Source organism: Cyprinodon tularosa, unplaced genomic scaffold (assembly GCF_016077235.1).
Source record: "Cyprinodon tularosa strain WSP-4 unplaced genomic scaffold, ASM1607723v1 ctg1128, whole genome shotgun sequence".
NCBI lineage: Eukaryota > Metazoa > Chordata > Actinopteri > Cyprinodontiformes > Cyprinodontidae > Cyprinodon > Cyprinodon tularosa.
In genome coordinates, this window is record NW_024037924.1 from 74,884 (window position 1) to 93,910 (window position 19,027).

Below are 19,027 nucleotides of genomic sequence, written 5' to 3' on the forward strand. Positions count from 1 at the left end.
ATTTGAGCACAGAATGAGAAACAGAAAGATTATTGATCTTAATGGCAATTAATAAATGTAAATTTTTTCAAAAATGTCTTTCTTTGTCAATAGGTGGCGTCTCCACCATTTTTTAGATTTATTATCTAGGATAAGGAGCATTCAAATGACTGTGTAAACACTATGCGCGCTATAAAAGCTTGATACTTAAAATGTAATACCCTACCACATATTGCAGTCAAGCAGCACTATGCTATTTTTTTGCACAGTGATATTAAAATATTCCTTTTTTTGTATTTCCTCCATCCATCCATTTTCCGTCACGCTTATCCCTGCTGGGGTCACAAGGGGTGAAGAGCTGTCAATGGGCTAGAGGTGGTGTACACCCTGGACAGGTCGCCAGTCTATCTCAGGGCAACATAGAGACCAACAGGACAAACAACCATTCATGCACATACTCACACCTAAGGTGAATTTAGAGAAGCTAATTAACCTAACAGTTATTTTTTTGGACTGTGGGAGGAAGCCAGAGTACCCGGAGAGAACCCACGCATGAGGTCTTGCAGAAAGTCCTCGGGCCGGGTCTGTAAGGCAGCATTGCTAACCACTGTGCAGCCCTTTTTGTATTTCATTCTTGAGTAATTAGAATAACTTCTTTATGTAGCGAATTCTTATTTTTTGTTTTTATATTTCTTACTGTTGATTACTAAAAAAGTAAATTTCTCATTTCTATTCTTTAAGCAGTTTTTAACTGACATAATTTTCTTAATACCTTAAGTTAAGTTTAACTGTGAATGATGGTTGTTGTCAGCCCTGTAGGACCAAGGCCTGCTGTGTAAGGTGCTTTTAATGAAACATTGCAACCCTGGCTATAACTGTTCACTTGACTCCACATGATATTTATTCAGACGGATCTCTATGAGTGCTATCTGACTGCAGCGAAGACACTTATTGCTCATAACTCCTCTGCATAACCCCAGTTCAAACTAAATATGGAATTTTTATGGCTCGTTTAGGAGTCCAAGGAAACTTTCTCGAATGGCACCTTGATACCAAGTGTTCAGTGTGTCATAACTGGGTCTGGGGAACTTACTAAGCCAGTCCATACTGGTACTCCTTTGGTTCTGCAAGTCCTCCATGGAGATGTGACCCGAAAGGCAGGTCACAGAGTTCCCCAGAGGACTGCGGGCTTTTTAGCAGCAGCAGCAGTTTATCATAGCCAGTCCAGGCAAGCAAGAAGAAAAGCAGACAGGTGGAAAGGACAGATGAAGAACACTTGATAGATAAAACAAATCAAGACTGTTAGCAGATCAGAAAAGGGAATTAATCCATGCATTAAAAATTGTGCAGATAAACAGTGAGTTAGGAGGAATGGTGGTGTTAGACAGGAAAACAAACAGTGGTTTCAACTCTGTTTTACTTAAAGATCTACTTTATCCTCAAAAGGGCTATAACCAATTAATGTTTATCAGTGATGGTCCTTATCTTTACTATGATCCAGTTAACAGACATGCTTTAACATGAAGTGGGAGCCTTTCCTTTTGATCATAAAATGTTTCTTAAATCTGATAAGAAGTAATAAATAACTTCATTTTCCACTGGCTCATGGCTGGTCACAGATTAATTAGGTTGTCAACATCTAGTTACTCAATGTTTACAATTAAAGCACATGTCCATAAAACCAGTAGGGTCTGTGCAATGAAGGCAGAGAATATTTCCTGAGTTAAGAGGAAAAAAGGTATCTGTGATAGATGGTAATAGATGCAATAATTTTACCTACTAAAGAAACAATGTAGCTTTTAGCTACTAAGAGAAAAAGACCTATTATTTCCAGGTTTCCAGGAAAATAATTGCCAACACTATACTACAGAAAAATAAAAAATTCTACCTCATGGAATCTGATAGCAGATGACTTTGAACCAGCAAAAAAATAAATGATTTAATCCATCTCACATTAAGAAAATCATTCTAAATCTGCACAGTGTTGCTTTAAATCAATAGTACACAGAAGCATATATTGAAAATTCAATATATTCTTCCTTCAATTACTTAAGTAAATTATATAATATTTTAGGATTGGCCCCCTTTAAAATGAAACAAATTAGTCATGTTTTATTTGGGGTTTCTTCCTGCAGATTAATAAAATCTTGCATCACTTCTGCTCATTGCTGTTAGATATTATTGCAGTGAAAGCAAAGGCATTGATGCATCAAAACTCTTTTGTAAAGCTTAACATGCTGTTAGACAGGTGATAAAAACAATGTCAATTGAACATGTTTGGTGAATTTAATCTCAGAAAAAGTGTCTGCCCCCTTTTAGTTTTCTTCTATTTTGCTTTATATTTTAATCAAATGTTTGCATCATCAAACACCTTTTAATTCCAGAGGAAAATAATCCAGCTAAATACAAAATGCTGCTCAGCAAGTTTATTAGATAATTTTAAAAAGGAAAAGAGCTATCTAAGCCAATTTGGGTTTAAGAGAAATAACATACCAGGTAACAATGTCCTTATGGTCCCTTCTTATACTCAATATAAGCCATTTAGACCTTTTTCAAGGAATTCTGGTTCCACATATGTTGCAGAATTGCTAAATTGCATGGTTTATGACCATGAACAGCCTCTTAGGGGTCAAGCCACAGCAGCTGTATCAAGTTTACGAACAGATTTTGACTAAACCTCTGCTAATCCTTCGCCATCTCCACCAAGGAGGTTATGCTTTTAGGAGAGTTTGAAAAGTTATGGACAGATTTTAATACAAATTTTTATCAGAGGTGTCCCTCATGCTAAGAAACAATCCATCGGATTTTTGTGATGATCCGGATCAACTGCAAGTTTTACCTATAGGGGTAATTTGGGATATAATTTGCTCCTCAGCAGAGGTCTGCAACCTTGGAAGGCTTTTCTATTAATTTTTTTAGTGATCAAGTTCTGGACGTACATTTTGATTATTTTCCTACTTTGTCCTGTTGTTCTGCTATATTAAGCTAAAGACAATAAAATAATGGCTGGAAATTCTTCTGGACATTCAGGATATATTCTGCAGATCTCATTAATTTAATCAAGTAGCAAAAAAGTCCCACACTATCACACTGCTACTACCATGTTTTACAATTGATATATTGTTCTTTTTCTGAAATGTGTGGAACAGGATATGTAACAAAAAAACAATCAGAAAAATTCCCCATCTGTCCAGTCAGTCCATTGAATATCACAGAACTGATTGTATTTCCAGTGTGTTAGATGTTAATAACTTTGACTCATATCAGATTTTGCCATGTTGGGATATTTTTTTTGCTATCTTTCAGCCTATTTCTGTAGTTAGTGAGGGTATTTTTAGTTGATTACCGGATTCTACAGGCCAAGCTGTTTGTTTGTTTTTTAAAGAAAACTGTGTTTGGGTTTATATAGGTTATCTTGAACTGATATTTAAATGAGTTTGAATATCTAAAAAGAAAAGTATAAGGGAGCAGGACTTGATGTTCTTTAAACATTGCCCTACATTGGTCTTCAGAGTTAGTTGATTCAAAATGCAACATAAAGTGACAAAGTGTTTGAAAGAGTAAATAATGTTTTCCTGTATTGTCTGGATCAATGTTTCAGCCAAATTTGTTTCTTCACAGCAGCGAATAAGCACAAAGAACTGCTGCTTGCAATTCAGCCCTCAAAACTCACTGTACTTGCAACTGAAATATGGATTTTACAGGTCGGATCATGACTTTCCTTTTTTTGATTTTCTCGATTAAAAAGTTGAAAAGACTGAAGACCAAACTGGCACCATTGTTACCGTTGTCCTGGTTGGAAAACAGCCTACTTGCACTGGAGACCGTTTTCCCAATGTCAGCCAGGGAGCGGAGGTTGGACTTCTTAGTCTGGTGGCGGTGTTTCCGTAGCAACGTGTACATCACCTTGTCCTTAAGGTCTGCTTTCAGCTGGCCGATCTCTATCTGGTTGTCAGTGATCATCTCTGTAAGGAAACAATTGTTGCATCATGTCTAAAGTTATATTTTGTTGAGATAAGTTAACAGAAAATATTCCTATTGTTTAATTTTGGAGGGGTAGTGAAATCGTCAATCTATGCGTAAGCATTGCCATCAGCACTCAAAACAGACAATTACTTGAAAGGTACTCATTGGTTACTTATCATGTAAAAACAAACATACCTACAAGAATACTTTCAGTTTCCACATGGCATCAATGGTAATACCTTAAAAGTGTAACCTGATGACTTTCTTTATATATATATATATATATATATATATATATATATATATATATATATATATATATATATATATACTAATATTAAAATACTATACTACTACTAAAATATTAGAATATTTACATTGCATGTACAGAGATAATTCTGCATAAGGTTACCTTTTTATCTTTTCATTTATATAATCAAACATTGTTAGAAATGTTGGATGTTTAAAAAAAAAAAAGATCAGTTGAATGTCTTTATCATTTTATGACAATGAATATACAAATCACTATTCTTTATTCATTATTAACTCTGAATATAGTTACACAGCCCAACTGATATAAATATTTCAACTGGAGAAAACAAAAGGATTTTCATTTTGACAAAAAAAAATGTTGTCCTTTAACATAAAATTGAAATTCAAGATTAACATTTTATAAACTTTTTTAACACTACTAATGAATAGGATGAAGTACTCCACATACATCCTTATGTTACTCCTTAAGTACCATATGGGTACTCAATAACTATGCTAGTAGACACTCCATAGGTATCTACTAGGTAAAAGTAGCACTATACAATATATCTACCCCTATAGATACTCAATATGTACCCTATCAGTTAACCATAGCTATGCTCCATAGGTACTCAACAAGAATGGTGTCAGTACTCCTTTCTGTTAAGCTTTCTGTTAGTAACTCTGTAAGCACACTGTGAAGCCATTATTGCCTTTTTTCCACCAGCAGAACCCTCTTTCTTGAACCAGTGCGGGGCCCATGAACATGGGTGCTTGGTTACAACAGCTGTTGTCGACCAATTGTAGAACCGAGTCCTTCATCATCACCAGTGGGTGCTACAGAACACAGAAGCAATGCCAGCTGGTGTGATCCAGACGTGTTTATCAATCCACCAGAGAAAAAGTAGAGGAACAGGAAGCCCACCAGAATAACATGAGAATAGAATAGCTCGATGGTGGACTTTGTTGCTCTGCATGGTATTTCTGTTTGCAGCTCTATACTTCTATGCTTTAAAGGTGCATCAAAGCTCTCCAGGCCAGGCAGTAAAGTAAATAATGATGCTGGTTAACGGACAGACAGCTACCTATACTATGAATGGTAGGTGCAGAAACCAAGGTTGACTTGATCCTGACCAGATGCTAATGCAACCCAAATGTGAAGACTTATTAATATGATTGCTCTGTTAATCATGTGAAGGAGACCTGATGAAGTTTGGATTTAGCCACACTGGCAGCTGGCTATTCAGCAGTGTCAGATGCGAACCGGAGAACCCGCTCTGGTCAAAACAGGAGCAACCATTCAAAAATACAGTATGGGTTCCAAGCAGCTTTGATAGAAAAGCCCTATATAGGTTACTTGTAGATTGTCCCCTAGAGGCATACCAAGTACTCTTCAACTACTAACACAGGTATCTATGTAAGTTTCCATAGCTATGCAAGTACCTTGTCTGCAAGCTGTACCCTTTAAGTACCACAATAAATTTACTTATCTTGTGATAGATATCTCCAAAGTACGTAATATTTTTTAGACTTTCATGATGTATTATGTTCTTTAGTTTTTTCTGTTGATTTTGAGGGGCATAAAACAAAAGTGATTTTAATATATCCCCTGAAATGTACTTTCCCCCAAAATTGTTTAAATTACTGTTATCTGTTCTTGATATTGCCAAAGGCTTAATTAGTAACTCTATCAGTGTAATTTCGCCAATTAAGAGACCCCTTGAATGGTTCCAAGCCAAAGGTCTGATTTATAAAAAGTCAAAAGCCTGAATGCTGAAAGAGACCAGCTTCGGGGAAATTTTCTTCCTGTGGACGGGTAGTGCAGCTAATGACCCATCAGTGAATCCACCGAAAAGCGAAGAGACCTGGTTCCTCTTGGCTTGCAAAGTCTGAGGCAGGCAATTACGTCACATTAATCAGTCCTAGAAGGACCTCTTCCTCCTGTGCCTTCATCCAGACTAAAATGAAAAGCTGGTGGTACTACTCTGGTAGGCACAGACAAAATCCTCTTAATGCAACTTGAAACCAAGCACTGCTCTTTAATTAGGGAAGTTTCTGTTTGACCATTTGGGAACTACTTTATGAGACGAGAGTTGGAATACAAAGTTCATGACCTCAGTGCAAGTCAAACAATCGTCAAACAAAAGAACCGCAAAAGACACCTCAGAGTTGTGTGATGTTCATTAACTCAGGAACTGGATCCTTATAACCCACTGCAGGCACATAAGACATCAGAGAGAATCAAGCAGATAGTTATGGGCCTTTTCTCAATTCACTAGAACGCAAGTATGTCAAGTATGTTCTTGAGAAGAACACAGGACATTCTGGACTCGAGGAGAATGGGAGCACGCAGCATAAGTATGGATCAATCGGAACAGAAGCTTACCCGTGACGTGGTGACGTCACGAGTACGCTCTAAACGAGCAGGGCATGTGACGTCTCTATACAATAATAAATTATTACTTTTTTCATTTAGTGGGGGAATAATAATTAACACAGTCAGATAAACAAAAATCAAATGAACATTTTGCCAAATAAAACAAAAAAATCGCCATGAGAGCCAGCGGTACTTCACACATGGCTACGCTGAGAGAGGGCTGCTGCAGACGGGCTGCGGTTAGCCCTGGCTGCCATTACCCTCGAAGCTCCGCTGGTTGCCGCGGTCCTCTCAACTTCGGCAAAAAAAATTTTTATTATGCATTAAATCGGTAAATTGACTATATAATGACACTTTAAAGTATAATATTCTTGCCTCAAATGATTTTAAAACATACTTTTATTGATAAACAGCTACAGAACAGAGAACTTTTAACTTTCAATGTAGCGCTCCATTGAAAGCTGCTGCTGCTGCTGTGCATGCTGGGACAGCTGTCAATCTAAAAAATGGACAAGTCTGCTTTGATGTATACTCAATAAAGAGGAAGGGGCGAGAACAACATCCGGGGACTTTGTCTGTTCTCTGTCTGCTGTTTTTGCGAATTGCGACAGTACTACAGTAGGGCTGAGGTTGATGATGTGTCATGAGTACACGAGCACATAAGAACCCACAAGTACACATATGCATGGTCTCATTTCCCAGTCAGGAACATGCTGACCTTTATCAGCCTTTACAGTGCAGCTTCAGGAAAGAGGGATATAAGAGGGACAATAGCTGGGGAACAAAGACAGAAAGCAGTTGTTTTACTTACCTACTCAGAAATGTCTGGTTTGAAAATTTCAAACAACTTTTGGCGTCTGCAGCATCTGTATTCTAACTGTTGTGAAGATTTTATCCTATCTTCAGATTTAAAATATATTTTGATATGCTGATCCATGTGTTTTCATCCTTTGCAAATCTTGTGTTCTTGTTTTTGAAATACTAGAGTTGTGAATGAACCCCAAAGGTACCCTATAAATACTCTGTTTCCACCTTTATGGACTTTGTGGGTGTCATGCAAGTTCATACTTACCGCTATTGATATATAACTTGTAATAAGCAAATAATTATTCCACAGTTAGCTATTCAGACAGATGCTGCTCTAAGTTGTATGGAAAACACCCACTAGATTATCCTGTAGGCACCCGCTTAATATCCCATTTCAGTTCCTTAATTTAAAGTAAAGTTTATTTGAAAAGCCTTTTTTATAAGCTGTTCACCGAATTCAACAAATCAACACGTAAAATTTAACAACTGGTAAATCTTAAAAGGGTGCAAAGTTAAAATTATAAGAACAAGAATTAAAAATTAAAGAAAAAATTGAATTAATGCTAAAGTCAGTAAAAACATAAGAAATATGTGGTTAAAAAATGTAATACAGGATTAAAAAAAGCACATTATAGGGTGTAGTTTCACATAGTTTAACACTAAAGGTTACTGCTGTAGTTACTCCCCTCAAATTATGTTGGCAACACATTTAACTTTGGAAATAAGAGTAGTTGCAGTTTTATAAAGAAAAATATTTTTTTCTGCAGAGAGTTACACGATTCGAAGAATGACCAACTATGATAGTCCTACAAAACTGCTGTATTTGCATCATTACTGATTTAAACTAGATTAAATAGGTGAGATTTCTCTTACCAACAACCTGAGACAGAGTGGAAGCCTCCATGTCCAGCATGATTGTGCCTTTCTCTATGCATGTACGCAGCTCAAACAGGCTGTGTAAGGACAAGGTCGCCACATGGGGTTTACTCCAGCGCTCTCCCCCTTTTTCTACTTTTTCCTCAAACTTTATCCACCTGGAAGGAAGAACAAGGTCGGAAAAAGGGAATCAAATCAACTGGAAAAGCATGCATATCAAAATTGGTCAAGGTGAATTCCCACTGGATTGAAGTCATAATTAAAGATTTTTCTTAAATGCAAGATGTGGATGGTTAATACTTCTAGATATTATTCAAATCTAGTATCTAGATATTATCTGCGCAGGTCATGGTAGAATGGAAGAGTTTAAAGAGGACTTCACAGATGCAATAAACTTGAAAGCATTTACTTCATTGCTAGGTTATTGAGATTGGAGAATAAAAAGGAAGAGAAATAACCTAAACTTCCATCATGAAGACAAAAGCTTGTTTTTTTTTATCTACCTGGTTAAGTTGTGGAGAAATTCAACCTAGATGTGGTGACTTTAGTTATTGCTGTCGGATAAATTCGCGGTCTGTGCAACTTTGCTAAAAATGTTAAAAAATTACATTATTTGTTCTTGTAAATCAGACAGTTTCTAAATAGATCTTTGTGCCTCGATAAATAAACATTTATTCTAGTTTGTATACGATTTGTACATGTATACTAAAAAATAAGGTTATTTCTTACTTTAAGTGGTATCTAAATCTTTTCCCCTTTAGAACTTTTAGTTTTCATCATGTTCAAGTTTAAACCCAAATTGGAGCCATTAATCCACAGCTGTCAGACAGATCTATTGTTTGTTTGTTTTATTTTTTCATTGTCTGTGTTTCAATTCATTAGTGCTTTGGTTTTTAAATCTCTTTCTTTGCTCCCTTGTCCCTCTGATAGATGGCAGACTGAACTAGTTCAAAGACTTTTATTTGGCCTCTGGCTGCTAAACTTGCTCTTGGCAACCAGATGGCACAATCAAACACTACTTTGAGCTCTTATTGGTTGGACATCTTTGGTCTACATTGCAACATATATTTGTTTCTTTATGTGTTTGTAGAATACTAAGTTTTTATTGTATGATGCTTGAACTACTCGGTATATAAAGCAGTTTAAATCACATTAATGTAATTTTTATATACCAAGTTATCAATCTTTTTATCTCATTAACAGCATAAGTTAACCCAGTTTACCATAAAACAGTCAAAATCTATACATTTTTACTTTTTAGTAGTTTTATTAGCATATACTTGACAATTGATTTATAACTGTACCATTTCTGCCTTAAATTCAATAATCGAATTTTAATTCCTTGAAATGTGACATAAAATTATTTATAATAAAAAGGGTTTTCTACATTACTTGATGTAATCCTTTAACATCCTCAGCGGGACAAAGTGCAAATTAAAAATGGAAAACCTAAGTTAAAGTGTGACTAGAATTACCCTCCCTCCCCCACACACCCCTGGGAAAAGCGTTGTTTCCTTTATGGTGATTTTAATAGCACAGTTGGATTCAGTTCATTTCAATTCTGTTGGTCTCTGTTGTTTAAATTCCCAACAAATCTATCCTTTTTTAACTCTGGAGCAATTTGTCTTGCTTGGCAAGTATGCGGGAAAAGTGTAAAGAAAGAAAAACCTTCAAACAGATCATTAAACAGGAATAAACCCCCTGAGGAACCGAGGCCAATAGGTGCAACGATCTGGTGTAATTGATGGAGTTGAGAAAACAGGAGACAGACCAAAAACCCATTAAAAAAAATTACATCCATGGGTTTATTTTTAAACTTACTTCATATTTTCTGGTTGAAGTCAGATGTATGTAGCATTTTCCACCAATTTTTTTAGCTGCATTTTTCAGTTATAAGTCCCTCATTGTGTCATTATGTAATATTATATAATGTTTTTAATATGACAAGTTAGCAATGATTAGGTCTTTAGAATAATCCAATTTTGAAAAGTACAAAAAAGATTCATTGATAATAACTACAGCATATAATTTACAATAAAGTTATTTTTAATCACTCAGCTACAGGGAATGTGAAACGTTTATCCAGAGGGCACTTGGTCAGAGGTTAGAATAATAAATGGATTCATTTGGTTCCTCAAACAGCAACCCAAGGATCCTGTTTCCCCCTGAGATAGCTTCACCCATCCAGTGCTAATGATGCATGAACAATTATCCAATCTATGTTTTATGACAATAATCCAAAAAGCCACAAAAAGAATGACATGTTCTTTATTTTATGTCAAACGTGTTTATGACATCATCTAAAGGGTGACCTTTGACCATCTAAATGTCAACTCAGTAGAGACAGATTCTAGACTTTGAAAAGGATCCCTAACACTGGGACAGATGTTCTTACCTGGCTGTCTCCTTCCACTCCATCTCTTGTCCATCAACCGACAGCAGCTCATCCAGCTCAGTGAAGAGCTGTGGGGGAGCCGGGCCATCATCATCCTCTAATATGTAACGGATCCTCTCAGCTGCCGGCGAGACTGCAGAAGACAGAAAAATACTGCGGTTCACAGGCTGGCACTGATTGCTGCTGGGCAGGGGTTTGGATGCAGGCTTCTCGTCCTCAGCTGGACTCTTTCCGTTGACCTCAGGAGGAGCTGGAAGAGGAGGAATTTTATCTTCCTCCACATCCTCTTCCTTTTCCTCTTTCTCTTCTTGATTAGTGTTTTTGGACATCTTTAATATTTCAGTGACCCCCCTGTTTGCTCTGTGAGTCAGCTGATCACAGAGTGGTCTGAGAGTGACACAAGCCCATCCGACTTCCACCACAGCAGCTAGAGCCTCATTAAAGCCCCTGGTGGAAGTTACAGTCGATCTCAGGCGCCGGCCCCTGCACTTTGTAGAACAGGTAGGAGGGGGACGATGGAGTTTAGGGGTCCCCTCAGTGACAGTGTCCCCACAGTCAGCCACTCTCCCTCGACGCCTCCCCTTCGCTGTTCAAACAGGCCTTCACTATTGGTCCTGCTGTCTTGGCAAGCGGCCGTGAAACTCCTCATTAACGAATAGGAAATGCTTCACAAACTGGCCTATTCTCTAGCTGTGGCCTGCCTTCGGCCCCCTTTGTCTTTTCATTTGAATATTAAGAGTGTTACATAACACAAAGCCAAACACAGTTTCGACAGGATTTATATGCTTTTCAGTGCTTTTCAATGGATAAAAATAAACAACATGATCCGGCATACTTTCAACAAGTGCAAACTGAAATGAAAGTTTTAATGATGGACCACCAACAGCGTTTACATAAAAGCTCATTGAGGGATGGATGAAACTGTACATTCAGTTCCAGTCAGAAGCTTGCATGGTAACCATGGGAATAATCTGTAGTTAATGTTTTATTATAAAATTTCTTCTTATAGGATGGAATGAAAATACTATATATAAGTATATAATATACAAGCATTTGTTAAACCTAAGAATTGAGTGCAGAAGTAAAAATGTACGGTTATAAATTATACTAATTATGAAAAACTAAACGAATTACAGCTCTGTAAAAAAAAAAATACAACTGCAAAGATTTTTTTTTCTTATTCTACCTTATAAGAAATCATTTAGATGATAGGGTTGCAAGTTCAGTAGAACTTTAATGTTCTGGGTTGAAGGTTCTCCTCTTGCATGTGCCGTATCTCTCAGGGTACTCCACCAGTCAAAAAATATGACTGTTAGGTTAACCGACTTCTCTAAATTGCCCTTGAAAATTAGTGTGTGAATGTTTTTCTAATTCTGTATGTCTTATTGTTTCCCTAGACAACACAGCACTCAGTGCCCTGTGTAACCCTACAAGCTCAAATGGATATGGGCAATAGATGATAAGGTGATCATATAAACCCTGCAAATGTATGGCAATTCATGCTAATTAAAACTTATTTCTGAATTAAAATGTGGGCTGCTCTCCAAATATTGTCTTCTAAACTCTTCTTGAGCTTAAACAGCACTGTTTTTTTTTTTTATGAAAATGTTCTTGAACTCTGTATATTACAATATAATATATTACATAAATATTATAAATTTATATTGGAAAATAGCGAAAGGAACCAAAGAAGTACATTTTACTAAAAAAGGTATATACAAATATCAAAACCAGGAACACGTTTTTCAGAGATCTCTATTTCTGTGTGTAAATCGCAAAAGATAATAATTTTTAAAAAGCTTTTTTCCATCAAATCATAAAAATCTACAACAAAGCTACAAAAAGAGTTTAAAAATATACATTAAATAAAAGGATGCTGAGCAAAACTAAAAAATTCTATAATTGTAAAAAAAAATCTGACCTTAAATGGTCTCAACCACAGAAACAAGAGAAGAGAGAGCAATACAGATGCCTGTGGAGCCCCATATAGGAAAATGCTGTTAAGGGACAGAGTTTGGTTTATTTACCAGACCAGATATCGACCACTGAAGCAATCACCTGCAGTGGTGGGCTGTGAGGGCCTTCAAGGCCTTCACTGCTGGCCTAAAAACAATCAGAAACACTAACCTGAATTCATAACCTAAACTTTAAGTTTCTTCTTTCCAGTGATATTAATTTATTCCAAACAATCCATTCCATTGATTTTGTAGCGTTTCTTTTGGCTGCACTGCTTCCATTATATGGTCTCTATATTTTTTTGTCAAATCAGATTTCAGCCTCTGTGTGTTGCTATGTCAATCAAATCTGCCCAGGGCCTTTCAGAATAACAATACTAGTGAGGAACGTTTTTTCAACCAATCCAATTTCAGATTTCCAAACAGGGCCAGCTAGAGTGCCAATCCCTATGTCGGCATTTTCTGTCCTCTGATTGGTCAGTTAGAGCAAAATGCTTCCATAGTTAAGCTACCATGCAAGTTAACAATCTGATTTTAGATTCGCTTTGGTTAAAAGTTTTCTGACCTCAATGGGTGATAATAAATGGAGATACTAAGACTTCCTGCACAAAGACAGAAGGATATATTGGTTTATGAATAATCAGCATCTCTGGTGAGTGTAATATATTTTATTTATATGCTTTATGCACTATTTTATCTGCCAATTCACTGCTGATGATGTAAATGTGGCGTAGCTATGGTTATAGAGTAAAGGATTATGTTGTCTTAACTGGGCTTCTTGCTTAATCAAGTGGGAATGCTTATGCATTCCCACTTATTGTTGTTCACTTTAAATTTTTCTGACTCTAACTAGTCCCGCAGTTTTCAACCGATTTCAACAATTTTGGTATCAAAACGTTCAGCTCGTTCAGTTGAATTCTGCTATGTCTTTTGGTAAAGATATTTTTGGTAGTTTTCGCGTTATTCAGCTTTTTCTGCGTTTTTTTTGTCCCATTGAAATGCATGTAGAATTCTTAGATTTCAGCAAAATTCAGCTAAACCTTCATCATCTTTGACCTTTAACTACTTCAGCATACTTTCAGCTAGAAACACCATTCAACTTTTAAAATGTTTCCGTATCTTTCTGCTATTACTGTTTAACTCGGCTTTCTGCTAACTTTTACAGTTTTGCTTCAGTGAAGCTTCAAACTTTAAAAGAAATTTTTAAGATTTTCAGATTTATAATGGAAGTCTATGGACGGAATTCTTCAACTGCTAGAGTGCATGCTCTAGCTTTTGAGCTGTTCTGGTTTTTCCGAACAAATTCTTCTCAGTCCCTCATTTTTATCTCAATTGAAATAAATTATACATCAAAACGTAGGGATTTTTGTCAGAATTCAGGAAATATAACCCTCATTTGTGTGGCATTTACGGTTTTCCGACAGTTTGGCCCAGACCATGAAGAAGTCCACACTTCCCCAATAGAAATCCAATAAGAGATTTTCCAAAAATCACAGACAAAATCCAAAACGATACATATTTCGTATCGCTCCCATTTATTAACTATTTGATTTACTAACATGAAACTTGATATACAACAACTTCAGAACCTTCTAGCACTCACATTGAAGGAATTTCTTCAATATCATTTATGGTTTAGCTTTTTAGCTGACTTGTTCGGGCATAGGAAAACGCTGATTCTGAGAAAAATCCTCAAACTCAGAAAATGCACATTTTTACATCGTCACCGTGGCCAAATCGTTTTTAGTAGAAACATGAAAGTTGGCACAGTCGAAGCCGAAGGATGGCTGACGCCAACGGTGAAATAATTTTTTGAATACCTTTTACGGTTTTAGCTCACCACTCGTTTGTTCGCAGGGAAAGTTTTGCTTTTGAGCGTTCTGCTCTACCATGTTGCTGCATGTTATTTAATGAGACCAGCAGGATTTATAAACCTTTATATTTCTCCTTCCCATTAAGGCTGAGAATGAGCTACAGCCATGAAAGTTACCCCAATTGGAGACAAAGGATAGCTGTCGCTTAGACTGAAAGAATTTTTTAGATACCATTTACGGTTTGTCTTCAGCAGTCTTTTGTTCGGAGCTGATAATCCCATTCAAAAAAGCCTGAGAGGAAAGGAACGAAAGTGAAGCGCGTTTCTCTCTCTCACTGACAGGCTCGTTAAGCGTTGTCAAGGTAACCGTGGTTCAAAGAGATTTTACCTCTGCCACTTTAAACAGCACATTTTAATCTAATGGAGGGAGACAACACTGATTTAACATTAGGAAGTGGATACAATATGACTACTGACCATGACCCTTCCCTTCACACGCAACCCTGATAGACTTTCAAAATAAGACTCCGGGGACCCTTCAAAATAAAAGCCCCTAAATTAAACTCATATTTTTTTCCCAGCATATGGCTCAACATTATGACCCAAACTCAACCACTTTTTTAAAAATGAGACTCTAGGGGGTTTTCAAAACACACCCCATGGAAAATTTCAAAATAAAAGCCTCCCATTGCCACTTTATCTACTGCCCTAATAACAAGGGAAAAGAGTGATTTAACGATTGGAAAGTCATCAAGTATCACTGCTTGGTCTGACCCTTTTCTCAACACACAACCCTGCTAGACTTTCAAAATAAGACTCCAGTGACCCTACACAATAAAAGCCTCTATATTATACTTGCCTATTAATTGATGCAAATGGCTCAGCATTATGACCCAAACTCTACCAGCTTGTTTCTATTAGACTCTAGGGACCTTTTCAAAACATACCCCAGAGCAAATTTCGCAATAAAAGTCTCCCATTTACACTCTAATACAGCATCTATTCACCCAATAACATGGAAAACCAGTGATTTCATATTTGGAAATGGATTCTATATCACTGCTGGGCATGACCCTTCCCTTGACACACATCCATGATAGACTTTCAAAATAAGACTAAAGGGAACCTACAAAATAAAAGCCTCTTCCTTACGCACACTCATTCATTGTGCCGTATGGCTTGTAGCTATGACCCAAAGTCAACCAATTTCTTCAAATTACACTACCAAGGCCTGTTGACCACACACCTCAGTGCATATTTCTTAATCAGGTTCTAAGATTTACACTGTAATAAAGCATCTGCTAACCTTGTAACATGCAGCCTAAGCCTGCCAACGGTGCTGTCATCAACACAGCGGCTCGTAACATGCAGGTTCAATTTTTTGATAAATTCAGCTCCTTAAGTGGTATTAGCTCTCTTTCTATAAGCTTCTCTCTCTGTCCTTCCTCTGCTTCTCATGGTCAGTCTTGCACATAGGTTTGTAGATTTTCAATCCTCTAAGGATGACACTGTTTTCTTTATGCTGATCAACCGACACATTTTAAATAATTTTCCAATTGTTTTGCCAAGTCTTGACATTATTCAATACCATCGTCCTCAACATTTTACTTCCCATCCTTAAGCTACTAATTTTTTCTTCAACCAGATAAGATTAAAGTTTTTCTTTGTAATTTCTTTTCTACTTCAGCTATTTCATACTTTTCAGCCAATGTTGTGAACTTTGGCTTCATTCTGCTCTGTTTCTGGACAGGAATTAAGCTTTTCTGTTTGCTGCTAATTCATAACACGCCTGACATGTTTCTGGAAAGTAGGTAAACCCCCCTTCAAAATTTCTTTATACATTTTTCTAGAAACTTGGGAGACATTATATTAAGACCCTTCTAGTGCCCACATTCAAGACATTTTTTGATATCATGTATGGTTTGGCTGTGCAGCTTTTAAGATGAGTTTGTTTTTGCCATTTTACTGCCAAATGATTCTACACTACAAAATCTTCAGATGATTCAATTGTTTTCTGCAGTTTGAAGTTTCTGATGACTTCCTGTCACATTTTCATATGTTCTTCAGGTAATTTCAGCTTTTTTCATTCAGCAAAAGCATTCCCACTTTGATGTTTCTCCGAAACAGCTTTTTCTAGTTGATCTCTGTATTCTCCCTCACACTGATCTTCCTCTCTGTTATACCTCTGCTTGTTACATTACATATTTGAATAATATTGGGAGTTTCTGTTTTTAAATGAAAAAGTGGTGATAGTAACCCTTTGACACACATTGTTGCAAATTGATGCTCAAATATAACTTTCACATGCGATAAAGCAAAACAACAAACATCAGGGATAAAAAAAAAAATGTTTTGGTAAATACCAGGTTCTACAACTACTTAGACCCAGCAAAAATAAATAAATATCATTACTTTATAGAAAATAAAGCAAATATAAATTACTTTTTTGCTACTAGGATTTAAGAGAAAAAATAGCAGATAGGGGCTTGGAATTAGATGCACTCTAATATTGATCATCACCAGGGTGCTCACCTTTATAAAAGCATGAGTTTGGGCATTTTGCTGCACTGGAGCGAAGAGGAGTGTGTTAAAATTAACTCATATTAGCAAGGATCTTTAAGGAGCTATTTTGGTGTCCATCATAGTGGGAATGGTTTTACACCAAGTCCCAGCCAATTCACCTCAAGTTCTTCTGGATTAAAGCTCAAACTGCCAAAGAGTGCCAAAAGTGCACTTCTTCCACAAAATTATATGACCGCGTCTGACTGAACCCCACAATAAATAGGAAAAAAAATCCCTGTTTTGACATATAAGACAAAATGTAAGGTGTTGTTACAGAGCATTATGTCTGGAGAAAACATAAAACCCATCAGTGAAAACACATTACAAGCCAAGTCAAGCACAGTGGTAAAGGAATACATTTTTTGGCTTGTTTTGCACCGATATGACCTAAATGTGACATTTCTTTGACATGACATAAGCCAGATTGATCCATCTATTTCAATTTTGAATTCTACACAGTATCCATCTGGAAAGCCTCCAGTGTAAAGTGTTTGCAAAAGGTAGAGACTTTCAGTACAATTATGTTATTATTATTATACGTTATAGCCAATTGCAGCAGCAGAAAAGGCTGTGGCATTCTTGATTTGTTTCACAACCTTACATCATTCTGTGTCATTCTATCTCTATTTTGCCACTCTGCAGAATTGGTTAGTTCAATCTGTAACGCTCTGCTTTCTCTGCTTTTTCTCATAGTAGCTTCATCTGGTCTGTTCCTGTTTCACTGTGACACCATCCTGGAGAGAAATATCAGCTGTGCTTCTGCCATCAACAACTTTGTCTATAGCTGTTGGAGCTTGGCCTGTTTTTCAATGTAGTCCTGTGTCTCTGACTATGACTGGTTGGTTTTGCTTTCTTCATCCTCTGACATGGGAGCTGGCTGTGTGTTTACTGGACGGGGCCTTCTGTGGAGCTGGTTGGCAGTTTCCTTTTGTATCTCTGGTTCTTTCTGTATCTCTGCTTCTGTCTCCTTGAACCCCAGTCGGCCTCAGCAGAAGGCCGCTCACACTGAGCCTGGTTCTGCTGTAGGTTTCTTCCTGTTAAAAGGGAGTTTTTCCTCTCCACTGTCGCTGCAGGCATGCTTAGTGTGATGGATTGCTTTTGAGTCAATGAGTCGATGCAATCAACTGGTTTTGCTTACATAGAAAACTTTTTAAATCAGTTTGACTGTATGATCTGGCTGAATTGTAAAGTGCCTTGAGATGACATGTGTTGTGAATTGGTGCTACATAAATAAACTGAATTTAATTGAATTAAATTCAAATTGAACTGAACCAGCAGAAACAAGCGATAAATCAAATTCTTGCCAAGTTCGGTTGGGAGGAAGGTGCAAATATCTTTTTCATCCATAAAGGCACAAAATAAGTCCAGGATATTCCAGCTAAAACTGGTGCAGCCTGTATTTTCTGCTTCAGCCTCCTGCATCTGGTGACATCATACAGGTCACTGCATTTCATCGGTTAGAAAGATGCCTGTATTCAAGGCTAATGCATCTATTGTTTGTATAGTTTGTAAATTCACAAATATCAGAAATTTTTTTCTTGCTTGCAAGGTAAATATTTCCAATAAGTGTCTCTGAAAACTAACTTTTTTCAAAAAGTCACATACTTTGACGTCATGTGGGAGAATCAAATAGTCTCTGCTACTTCAGCTCTGTGGGGAGAGTAGGGAGTTATTGGGCAGAACAGAGATTGCGTTTATTGATCCTAAACATGTGTTCCGGGGGGCTGCACAAATTCTGCTTAATGATGCTGAATTGAATGACATGTTTCCTCAGAGGTACTGAGCGTGTTACAGTCCCGATGCAAATCTTACAGGAGCAGAGGGGACAGCAAACAGGAGATCCCACACGCACTTGATGGTAAATGGCTCATTAGGATCAATATAAATGCTGGAGAAAGTTTAAATAAAGGATAGAGAACCAGATCTATTCCCTCTGGCAGTGCACCACTTTTGTGAACAAAAAGTAGCAGAAATTTCCCCACTAGCACCTAGTGTTTCTCTCTACTTAACACTCAAGATTTTTGGCTGTTATCTATTCTGAAGTT

The 19,027-nt window shown here is 37.0% G+C and overlaps 1 protein-coding gene across 2 annotated transcripts in view; it reads right to left on the reverse strand.

Annotated features, from left to right (window-relative positions):
- LOC119794322 (electrogenic sodium bicarbonate cotransporter 1-like) overlaps positions 1-19,027 on the reverse strand; it is an 88,951-nt gene that overhangs the window by 35,883 nt on the left and 34,041 nt on the right. For both annotated transcript variants that reach the window (XM_038301837.1, XM_038301826.1), the window contains exons 3-5: positions 10,653-10,785; positions 8,255-8,415; positions 3,765-3,944 (exon numbers count right to left, since the gene is read on the reverse strand). In XM_038301837.1, the coding sequence (XP_038157765.1) occupies positions 3,765-3,944; positions 8,255-8,415; positions 10,653-10,785 (474 nt within the window). The remainder of the gene's footprint in view (positions 1-3,764; positions 3,945-8,254; positions 8,416-10,652; positions 10,786-19,027) is intronic.